Below are 12,708 nucleotides of genomic sequence, written 5' to 3' on the forward strand. Positions count from 1 at the left end.
TTGGCAGTGCAATTTTATATTTCAAGAGGATGGAATGTAAAATATTGCTCTTTTTATTTTTGACATAATAGGTATTGCTTGTGAAGGAAAATTTGTAGATTTGTCAATGGCAATTGATTCATCGTTTTGAGCAGTTTTCTTTTTTTTTTCCTTCACAGGATGATCATTCCATGTTTTTTCAGTTTGGTCCTTCAATTGAACAACAGGCTTCAGTTATGCTAAACATAATGGAGGAATATGATTGGTACATCTTTTCTATTGTCACCACATATTTCCCTGGGTACCAAGACTTTGTCAACAAGGTACGCAGCACAATTGAAAACAGCTTTGTGGGTTGGGAGCTTGAAGAGGTCATTCTGTTAGACATGTCCTTGGATGATGGAGATTCAAAGATTCAAAACCAGTTGAAGAAACTTCAGAGTCCTGTGATTCTTCTCTACTGCACAAAGGAGGAGTCCACCTACATTTTTGAAGTGGCCCATTCAGTGGGTTTGACTGGCTATGGGTACACCTGGATTGTGCCTAGTTTAGTGACTGGGGATTCTGATAATGTTCCTTCTGAATTCCCAACTGGACTAATCTCTGTGTCCTACGATGAATGGGATTACAGCCTGCATGACCGAGTTCGAGATGGAATTGCAGTCATCACCACAGCAGCGTCCACCATGCGGATTGACCATGGCTTTATTCCAGAACCCATTACAAGCTGTTATAATGCCCAGGATAAGATGGCTTACCAGTCAAGTATGCTCAACAGGTAAGACAAACCGATAAGCAAGTTGCTGATATAAACAATTTAAAGTTAAACCTTAACGCTTTCGATTTTTGTTTTGTTTTTGTTTGATTTTGCACAAAAACTTGCAAAATCCTCAGAGTTTGCATATCACGTTTTTGTCATTTAAGGTTTAAAGGAAACAAATTTTTTTAACACAATTTATTACAGAGCTTGAAATTGTGTACCTTAGAGCATAAAGTCTCTCCCTTATGATGTCCAAAACTGTGATAATTAAATTACTAAAGTGATTCCATTGTTACTAAAGTAGGTTCTGTGCACTTGTGAAAAGGCTGGTGCAAGCTCTGGCTCCCTCTGTATCTATGATAGAAAATGAAAGCTATAAAAATGGAAGCATTTTATGGCATATGCCATTATTTTTGAATAAATATTGCCAACGTTGCTGTAGCTGGGTTGCATGCACACAAGCAAATCAAAATATATGTCTTATTGTGCTTGACAGTGCACATAATTTCCCGTGTCTCTAAAGAGGAAACTCCGCTCTTCCACTCGTGGCTGTTTCAATAATAAATAAATAAATGAAAACTTGTAGTATTTTTATCTGAGGGGTACATTTGTTGACCATAATAAGAAAAGTAGGGGTACTGTCACTGAGTTTATAGCATTGAGCCAAGCAAATTAACCTTGTGCCTAGCTGTCCCAAAAACAAGCCTTAAAGAAGCACTCCCTACCGCCCCCTCTTATCAGATAACATAGAACACACACAATGAAATAATAAAAAACAAAAAATGCATTACTATTTACAAGACATTTTCTCTTGATGAATGTATCTGCACAGATAAATCAGAAACCAAGCAGATCTTCTAGCTGTGCCCAGAGCTGCATCTTAACAATGGAATGAGCCCGTCCCACACTGGAACGCTGTGAGCTCAATGAGCTATATTTTATCGACTTATTGCTACTTTGTGGATGTTGCATTATTTTTTTGTGGTATTTGTTCCATTTGCGTCTTTTGTGGTTTGAAGCATGATGACACAGTGGTTAGCACTCCTGCCTCAAAGCTCAGAGCACATATTTCAGGGCCATAATCCGTCCATCATAGTTGGCAGACTTTTTCAAACATTTCTGTGATTTCTCCAAACTCACATCGATGCAAACTCTGAAGGGTTCACTCATCACTATAATTAAACCTTACATCATTTACATGGATGCATAAACACATATAGTGAACCTGAGTAAATTGCAGTTAGATTAACATACAATTATGAAAATATAACAAAAGTATAATTAGGGACAGCCAGTTGACAGCACGAGGAGAGGAAAGCAAAAAATCCATTTAACAGCATAGCAGTTAGTAAACCCCTGGGAGGTCTGTAATTGGTTTTAATAGATAAAGTCACAGTGAAAGTCACTGTTCTAAAAATATGAAGGACTGGCCATACACTCCATGTTTGTTATTATATAAAATATAAGGACATACTGGGCATTTTGTTTAAAAGACTAGTGTCACTTACTATTAGCAGGAGTAATAGCTTGGCAATGTAGCAGTAGTATCATGTGGCATAGCAGGCAGCCAAGATAAAAAAACATAACAGAGTGTGACATTGCAGGTCAGCTCCATGCTACCTGGTCCTTCTGGTGGTACCACTGATAACATACCTGAGGGACAAGCCCAACAAATAAGGACACTCACACATAGCAAGAGGTAGGTGCAAAGTGACCAGTGCTTTTACTAAAGCAAAGTCAATCAAAACAGTTTTCATAAATAAATAATCCATAAAAACCAGTGATGGTCCATCTATTTCAAATCCAGATTAAAACCAACTGCCATTGAGTCCTTCATATTCTGTCAGACGAGTCCAGCACCACTCCATTTTCGTCTCCCCAGCTCACCCACTGCTTGCTCGGCTGGCAAAGACATAAGCAGCCGCGGTCATCATTACCCGACCCCTGTCTTAGCTGCCTTAGCTAGCTAGCTTGCTGAAGGCCCCTGTGCAGCGCCCTGAGGTGGGCTCCTCCTCTTTAGTATAACTGTTAGTAGTTTATTCATAACTAGATCCTAGGGGCCGGCAGGACAGTATTGTCCGTGACACTATCGGATCCCATGCTGGTGACAAACAAACTGGCTCTCTAAATGGAATTTGTAATAACTTTATTAATCGCTTTATTACAGTAGCTGTAAGTTAGCAAAAATAAAGTAAATTGTGGGAATGGAATGTGGGAGGTGTGGGTAGTAGTAGTACATTAAAATGTGACCCGCTTACTTTTCCAAGACAACTTTGCGAAGGAAGATGATTAAAATGTAACGTGAACTAGAAAGTAGAAACTGTCTATGTGCTATAAAAAGAAGCAATTTCAATTTGTAACAAATTAAAATGACAACACCGGCTGACAGGATACTACTACACAATCGACCTGTTTTACACAAGTTCTGAGAAAATGGACATCATAAAGTGAGGTGTCAATGGTTCCAAGGAGATTGCTTTGTCATATATATTACTTGTTTGTCTTTAGTAGTTTTAGCAGATAGCACCTGATCTGAAGCCATTGTATCGCTACTTCCAGACTTGGTACATTTGCAACCATTTCACTCACTGCACTGTCTGCATAACCTGCTTGCGACCGTTGTGACGCTTCATCTGCATCAGCTTTCTCAGTTACCACTGCTGGCTTGTGCTCAGTGTTGGGAAAGGTAGAAATCTTGGTAAGCTTAGCGGTTTTCAATTCCTGTTGCAGGTGTGCCTTACGTTTAGCAGCACCACTCTAATAATGTTTGCCGGATCCGCTGCTACTGGCCGACATGGCATCATATGGCGAGAGTATAAAAAGAGTCAAATTGTTCAAATATTCTGCGTTTGCCAACTAACGGGGACCATAACTTAACAACAGAATTGCTATGATTTACCATTTACGAGTTTTTTTTTTTTTATATTTTATTTATTAATTTTTATTGTAATCATTCCATACAAATAGATCAATTTATAACCTATCAAAATTGAAGACATATCAAACCCCACCCCTGAGAAGGAGAGCTAAGCCAAAGGAGAATTGCTTAAGGCTTTTTAATAAGGCAACAATAAATAAAAGAAAGGGAGAAATAAATATATAGGTAAATAAAAAATGGAGAAGGGAATTAAATGCGGTAATAATTATTTCTCTTATTCTAAAATAATATTGATTAGACCCTGCCAGGTTTTGAAAAAACTTTGTACAGATCCTCTAACTGAGAATTAGATTTTTTCCAATTTCAAATAATATAAAACATCGGTTTCCCACTGACTTATCAGAGGAGAGTTAGGATTCTTCCAATTTAACAGAATAAGTCTGCGTGCCAAAAGTGTAGTGAATGCAATCACCGTTTGCTTGTCCTTCTCCACTTCAAGTTCGTCTGGAAGAACACCGAACACAGCTGTTAATGGGTTAGGAGGGATTGTGACCCCAAGGCTGTCTGAGAGGCACTTAAAAATTTTGGTCCAAAATGATGTTAATTTGGTGCAGGCCCAGAACATGTGACCCAGTGAGGCAGGACCTTGGTTGCAGCATTCGCAGGTTGGATCTTGCCCTGGAAACATTTTGGACAGTTTTAAGCGAGACAGATGGGCTCGATATATAATTTTTAGTTGAATAATTCTATGCTTTGCGCATATGGAGCTCGAGTGAATTCTCTGCTTTGCTACCTTCCACTCCTTTTCTGATATATTGATTAAGAGATCTTCTTCCCAATGTCCTCTTGGATCTTTGAAAGGTAGGGACTCTAATAGGATTTTATATAATGCGGAAATGGTGTTTAATTCCTCGAAATTGATCAGTATTTTTTCCAGCATTGTGGAGGGTGCGAGGTGAGGAAAATCGGGCAATTTCTGTTTAACAAAATTTCTAATTACCATTTACGAGTTTGAATTTCGAAAACTGTTCACATTACATCAGTACAAAAGTAACAATTATTTACGATAATAATCTATATTTAAATTATTCATGTGACTTCCTTCAAAACTTCTTCCGTTCACGTCTGCTATGGGATGCCAAAGGTTGCCAAGTTTGGGAATGTACACGGACTAGGACGTGTTGTGCCTCCGATTAGGCTCCGAGCCTCCAAACTCCTGAAGTCTAAAGTAGTGCAAACTGTAGGCCTGCCGAATACGTTATATCATCATGGACTTGCCTGGTGATGGTGCAAACATGTCACTGAAACTGTGAATTATTAATGCAACGAACTGTGCAAGTGATTAAAGTTATTCATTTTTTTTTTAATTTATACAACCCTGAGTGGGCCCCCCAAGCTCGTAGGCCCTTGTGCTTTGCACAATCTGCACAATCCATTGCTGCGCTACAGTGTGCCGGCCAGACTGCTCAGGGCCGACTGTCCTCCTTCCTTCTCACACCTCTGGCATACCTCGGATTCCTGGTGTAGGATGCCACCTTGATCATTCCCAGTCCTCAACAATTAATCAGTGGGGATGATCCAAGCCTAGTGCGCTGATCCTTCACCACCTAGGAACGAGCTGCCTCGTACCCACACTGCTTCTCTCTATCTATCTGTCTGTCTGTCTTGGTATCCTGTTTTTTTGTTTTTCCTCCCTCTCTACCAGTGTAGACTCCTTTTAAACTGACCATTCTAATGGGGCACAGGTGTGCACACACTGCTCTTTCCGAAGAATTAATGAGGCACCTGCCTGACGTGCACACACATCTTCACAATCAGGCAGGCACTCCTCCATCCATCGCTAGAGTGAAGCACATTTGCACACCCACCCACACACGATTAGAGCGTGCAGTTTGTGGGGTGTGATTACTTATTTAAAATTAGCACAGTGTCACGGACCACTTGTCACATGGAGGAGGGTCAGTAATAGTTCAGAATACTTGTATTTTCTCAAAAATGACCAGGTAATTAATGTCCACATATGGTATGTGAAAAAATTCTTTCTTGCCAAACTTGATCACTTCCAGTAGTTGTGATGCTAAAATTCATTTTCCCAGGCTGCCGTTCTCCCTAAAACGCAGCTTTACCTAAATGAATGCTTCACAAAGACACTGACTTGTCATATCTGCCTGCCCTTTGTGGAGATCTCGTGATCAGTTTGCTATGACATTGGCTGCTTTGACCATTTCCAGGTCTAATGTATCTGTTTGATAGGACATTATAAATTTCAGGTTCCACTTTTGCATCCTGCTAGCAGGGAATATCTCTGTTTGTAACCCTGTACCAAGGTGAAAGTCCTGTAAGGCCATTGACTATAAAATCTAAGAGCATGGTAATTCCTGCTGGTTTTTTTAATGACTGCACAAACTGTATAACTGGTGTTGTTATTTTCAGGGTCACCATAAGCAATAAACAATGAGGTTTGCAGGTAAAAACATCAAAAATGTGCAAAGTTTTAGACATTTTGGATTAGATATCTAAGACATATAGGAACCACAACGGAGAAAACAAAGAAAGTGAGTTTAAATTAATGCTAAACTGGACACGGGCAATAGCAATGATCTGACACCTGCTTGGTATTTTTTAATCAGTTTTATCAGAGTCAACCAATAATATTAATCTTCTTCTTTTGACTGCTCCCGTTAGGGGTTGCCACAGCAGATCATCTTCTTCCATATCTTTCTGACCCCTCCATCTTGGTCTGTCACACCCATCATCTGCATGTCCTCTCTCAGCACATCCATAAACCTTCTCTTAGGCCTTCCTCTTTTCCTCTTCCCTGGCAGCTCTATCCTTAACATCCTTCTCCCAATATACTCAACATCTCTCCTCTGCACATGTCCAAAGCAACGCAACCTCGCCTCTCTGACTTTGTCTCCCATCCGTCCAACTTGAGGTGACCCTCTAATGTACTCATTTCTAATCCTATCCATCCTTGTCACACCCAATGCAAATATTAACATCTTTAACTCTGCCACCTCCCACATTTATGTTTCATACACATTTAGATATGGCCTTTCTTAACAAAAATTTTGCGCAAAAGACAAAACTAGCAGGAGTGCAGTGAGAAGTAACCAAATATTTAAAAAGTTGCAAATAACAACACACTTCATTTCATACCTTAATGCTCATTTACAGCAAAATACAATTAGCAAGGTGGCATGGTGGCATGGTGGCACAGGGTTAGTGCTGCTGCCTCGCAAAAAGGAGACTGGGGTTCTTGTTCCAGGTGTGTAGAGCTTGCATATTATCCCTGTGCCCACATGGTCTTCCTTCCAAAGTCTAAAGGCCTACAGCTTAGGTGAACTGGCACTGCTAAATTGTCCCCAGTGTGTGTTTGCATGTATGTGGTGTCACAAAAATGAGACATACACAGGTAAAGGTTTGGGGCAGCCACCCGTATAATCTGCTATCCTGGCTGCAAAGTCGTTATCAGATAAAGAGCACTGATGTGCATACAACTGAGTCCGGAACAAGACTGACAAATAGGGAAAAGGTGTAGACTTTTAAAGGGGAAGACAGGAAGTGAGGTCATAGGGATCTGGCTCATGTTCTTCAGCCATTGGTTCAAGCCCGGAGGTGACATCACAGGGGCCGGAGCCGGTAAGGTCTTCTTCCATTGGCTCGGTCCCGGAAGTGACGTCAAGAGAGCCAGGTGAAATCTCCCATGACTGGTCTACAGGTAAGGGAAAAGAAAAGAGTCAGTGCACTCTGCCACATCCCGGCATGCCTCAGAACTGCCTTCACTCAAGCCCTTTGGCTGCCACCCATGCGCACGTGTGTGACAGTGGTCACTCTGGATGGCTGGGTTTCAAAGATAGAGGAAGCAATTCTTTGTGAAAAAGAAGACCAAAAATATAAGCGCACTAACTGAGTGGACCTTTTATCTGTAGCCATTATTTTAAAGTCATTTTCTGCCTTTTTATTATAGAGGTAATAACCAACCATACCTATGTACAAGTTAAAATCATTTGCTACCATCATTTGCTGTATGATAGAGATAAGAGCTTACCAGTGGGAAATTTCATGTGAGCGCCTCTTCAAAGGTAGCCAGCAGTCAAAAAATTCAGAGCTAATTCTGTTACCTGATTTTCCCAAGTTGTGATGTCAGCCTTAAACTGCACTGCATTTTTGCATATAAAAATTAAAAAGAATCAGAAGCTAATTTCAAGCAATATGCTGCTTGTCTAATGCATTTATTTTGTTTTCTATTTTCCAAAAAAATTAGCCACATTTTTTATTGCTGACCCCATCAACCAAGCAGCAAATCAGCTGTGACAGCCTGCTATTCCTCAGAATCGTCCAATTGGAAGACTCATGAACAGAGTGAAGTTAGAAAGTGTGGCATCACAATTTATAACTTGGCATTAAAGGGAGACTTGAGTCTTGTACTGTAAATCATCTTTGCCCAAAATATTTCTAAATCGATGGTTTTGTCCAGTATTGTATTATGAACTTATTACAATCTGTTTTTTGATATTGACTTCTTTGAAAAAACATAAAAACAGAAAGGTTGAATTATCAGATAAGTGATTTTGGAAATGCTTCTCTCCACTCGTTGGGTTGAGCAAGAGCCAGAGAAAGCTGCTTATTTTAAATGTTGCAGTGAGAAGTTGTCCGTATTTTTAGAAAAGACTGGATGAGGCACAGATGCATTTTAAATCTGGACTGAGTGAGTTACTGAACTGGATGGTCTGCTATCCGTTGAAATCTTTCTAACCAGATGCACTCGTGTCCCCAAAAGACTAACGCATTTTCATTAGTAGGAATCTTCAAATTTGCGTCAAAAGCGCTGGTGCTTATTACATTTGTAATGTTTTATCTATTTATCTTCTTCTTCTTTCAGCTGCTCCCGTTAGGGGTTGCAACAGCAGATCATCTTCTTCCATATCTTTCTGTCCTCTGCATCTTGTTCTGTCACACCCATCACCCGCATGTCCTCTCTCACCACATCCATAAACCTTCTCTTAGGCCTTCCTCTTTTCCTCTTCCCTGGCAGCTCTATCCTCATCATCCTTCTCCCAATATACCCAGCATCTCTCCTCTGCACATGTCCAAACCAATGCAATCTCACCTCTCTGACTATTTATCTAAAGTTTGAAAATTGACAGATATTGAAATGTACAGTTTTGTAATATGCAGATATTGTAATATTCATACTTCTATGAATGTATAATGTCATTTTCAGTTTACACTTAATTGCTTTACAGTAAGGATGGTATGATAGTGCAGGGACTTTATTGTTCCTGGAATAACATTTGTTGGGCCAGTCATTTGCCTTCAACCAATTAGCTTTAAACTCAAGCAAAATGCACATAGACGCATGCAAAATACCCAGATTAAAAAAAAAGACTTGTCTTTTCTTAGACACAAAAACGTGCAAAACCCTCAGAGCTTGCATTATGTTGTCATTTAAGGTTTAAAGGAAACTATTTTTTTAATACAATTTATTACAGAGTTTGAAATTATGTACCCATCCATCCATTATCCAATCCGCTATATCCGGACTACAGGGTCACGGGGGTCTGCTGGAGCCAATCCCAGCCAACACAGGGCGCAAGGCAGGAAACAAACCCCGGGCAGGGTGCCAGCCCACCGCAGGAAATTATGTACCTTAAAGCATAAAGTCTCTCCCTTATGATGTCCAAAACTGTGATTATTAAATTACAAAAGAGATTCCATTGTTACTAAAGTAGGTTCTATGCACTTGTGAAAAGGCTGATGCAAGCTCTGGCTCCTTCTGTACATATGATAGAAAATGGAAGCCTTTTTTAGCATATGCCATTATTTTTGTACAAATATTATCATATGTAAATATTTTGTATAGTTTCTCATGCCCTGAGTATCCCCAGTCCAATTCTGAATATTCAGAATTTTGAAGTAACTACTACATAAAAGAGCCATGTTTTCTTTAGGAGCCAAGGTTAAGGTTGTCAAAAAGACTGGGAATTCACAATTATTTTTATCTGCCGTCTTTCCCATTCCTGAATGATGCTCATTTGTTTTCAAAAGCTGCAGGAGCAGCAAATCTGTGGTCTGAAATTAGCTGTCAGCTTTCCTAACAGTCTGTATGCAGGTGAAACAAATCTCTCCCTATTTGCCAGTTATACTTTGTAACCTTTATATTCCTGGGAGCAGAACATATTTTCTGTTTATTTTATGCAATTGTTTTCCCTAGGTTATTAATGAGCAATTTCTATATCTTTTGAAGATGATTTTCAGCATGTCCTGGATAAACTGTTTTTATTTGAGATGGCCCATAGAAGCTCACCAGTTAAATTATGTGGGACACAGGACCACTGATGTTGTAGATATTGTGTCAACTGCTGGTAGCAGGTAGCTGTAACAGGGAGGCATCTGCCTGCTGAAATAAACTGGACATTGACTTAATATGACTCTCTAAGTTATTTTCTTTATCAATTACAGGCTGCTTTTACATTTAGGAGAAATGAAATAACATATAGATAGATAGATCTTTATTGTCATTGTCATTTATTGTCATATACATAGATGATAGCCTGTAATATCGTTTTAGTCACAATCTTTCAGCCCATATCAGATCCAAAATCCAAACTGACCTACTACCTGACAGGCATCTATCTATCTATCTATCTATCTATCTATCTATCTATCTATCTATCTATCTATCTATCTATCTATCTATCTATCTATCTATCTATCTATCTATCTATCTATCTATCTATCTATCTATCTATCTATCTATCTATCTATCTATCTATCTATCTATCATGTATTCCTGAGTTTTTGTTCTGTCTTTTTCCACCTTATGATTTCTCTAGCACTCATTATAAGGTTTGGTCAAACAGATGAGCTCCATCTCAGCCTATTAATGCACCTCAAGCATGCTTCTGACAATGATCAGACAGGTTAGGGTCATATTGAACAATATACCAATAGGCTTCCATAATTATTTGTGACTGAGGTCAAGCGAAAGATTTTGATGTGCTAACATCATCTTAACAGGACTTGAAAACGTCATTGTCAATGTGTTTTTTACTTGATGAACAATTTTCAGTTGCCGACTGGAGGCAGATAATAGGATGGTTTGTTTTTTTCTTTTATACTGCACTGAAGTTAAATGTTTAAAGTTGGATTGGCATTTTGGTTTGGAAGTGAGAAACAGTGGAATTTTAAATCTTGTGTTGAGGGGAGGATAGAAATGTAGATGTGGGTGCTGTGATTGCTGTAAAAATTCAAGATTGAGGACTTTGTAACTGTGGATTCTTGTGGATCTGAATTAGGAGAAAGGACTGAAGGATTGGTTTAAGGATATGGGTGCATTAAGAAAAACAATTTCAGTTTTTTTTTTGCTTTGACGTGACTTTTTCTCTTTTTCTAATAGTCCTGAATCAGTAGTCCATGTGCCCTGTCCCTTTCAATTAAACTGCTGGATGCCGGGCTGCTATGACTGTATTTGCATTTTTTATGCTCTGTTAATAATACGGAGTTAGATTTGGTGCAACATAATATTTGAGAAGCAGCATGCATGGATTGTTATTAAAATCCCAGAAATTGGCATTTACCAGAGGTCTGGTTATCGTTACTCCTCTTATGAAGAATATCTGTATTTTAATCAGTCACTGGACTGTAGTGGGTATTTAATTCAGGGACTGGTTAACTTGTGCAAGTAACATTTTCACTTTCATCTCCTAGGCAAAGTATATAAATAAAAGGTTTTGCTATTCTCGTTCCTTAACCGACAGAATAAAGTTTCAATTCTGTATTTATTTATTTTATTTTATTGAAGCCTAATTAGACACATTGATTTACAGTTTTTATTGAATATTGAACTGTCAAGTGAATTAGTGGAGTCTTAATTAAATATATTGCAGGGTTTGATTAAAATTCTGCTGTTGTATTCCTGTTTTTACACACTGAGGGTTTAATAAGGCATTGCAACCTTAATAAGAATTTGTCTAACAGAGCTCTGAGTGCCTGACTTGTGCTTTTATTCATTGCCTGTTATGGAGGACCACTGACATCAGGGACATTCCTACTGATGCTTCTCAGTTAAGGTCACCAGCGACTGCTGTATACTCGATTCCTGTTTCACATTTCAACCACAGGATTACATCTGCAATGAAACACTTTAATATGGTTCAACACTTTACCAGTTGGACTATCAAGGCTATAAGAGAATTAAAATTATAATTAGTTAATCTGAGAAATAAGTTAAGTTGCCTTTAGACCTGTAAAAGGACTAAGTAGTGGTAAATGTCCTTATATATTTCAGAAAGATTTTGTTGCTTGTTAAAATTTTGTTGTTTACTATCAAAGATCCAGGGTACTAAGAAGTTCAAAGACACCTTATTTTTGTGTTGTGCTTGTAGAGTAAAGTGCTGTATTATTGTAAAAGCTCTCCAAGGACCATGGACGAATGAGCCAGTAACTTCAAGGAATAAAGCAAACAAACAAACAAACAAAAAAACTCTGGATTACAACTAAGGTGAATCAACAATCAACCTTTACTTTAGGCCATGATTTTCCGTAATGGACACCATCCTAAAGTGCTTCAAAAATACCGAGCTATACTATAACTGTTTGAACTAAGATTTAAAGTGCAGGCAGTGTAAGCAACTTGCTTAGGATCCACAATGAATTAAACGCAGAGGCTGAACTTGCAGCTTTGTGCTTTACAGTTCACTGCCTTAGACATTAACCACACTGCCTACTAATAGGAGGAAAGGATGAGGGACAGATGTCATAACTGAGCACTTAAAACCTTAATAATGCAGTACTTACTGTAGAGACAAGTTACTGAAACAAATGGTGTAGCCATGATGGAAAAAAGCAAGTCCAAAGAAATGATTTGTTATTATAAAGATATTTCAGGGACTTGAAGATGAGAGGGTTTATTAGCAGAAGGCAAAATAATGATTGATAAACAGGCTGACTTTCACTAACTGGTAACATGTCATAATAACTTTCATTATTTATGTCATTGAACCTTTGAAAACTTTTACAGTTTCATTTTTAGAATAAATAGTGCATAAAGACCAACAACTAATTAATACTGCAAATGATTTACAAA

At 38.6% G+C, this 12,708-nt stretch overlaps 1 protein-coding gene across 1 annotated transcript in view; it reads left to right on the plus strand.

Annotated features, from left to right (window-relative positions):
• LOC114662063 (glutamate receptor ionotropic, NMDA 2B-like) overlaps positions 1 to 12,708 on the plus strand; it is a 666,325-nt gene that overhangs the window by 336,603 nt on the left and 317,014 nt on the right. The window contains exon 4 of the mRNA XM_051934405.1: positions 159 to 757. Coding sequence (XP_051790365.1) covers positions 159 to 757 — 599 coding nt within the window. The remainder of the gene's footprint in view (positions 1 to 158; positions 758 to 12,708) is intronic.

The sequence above is a fragment of the Erpetoichthys calabaricus genome, chromosome 12 (genome assembly GCF_900747795.2).
Source record: "Erpetoichthys calabaricus chromosome 12, fErpCal1.3, whole genome shotgun sequence".
Taxonomy (NCBI): Eukaryota; Metazoa; Chordata; class Cladistia; order Polypteriformes; family Polypteridae; genus Erpetoichthys; species Erpetoichthys calabaricus.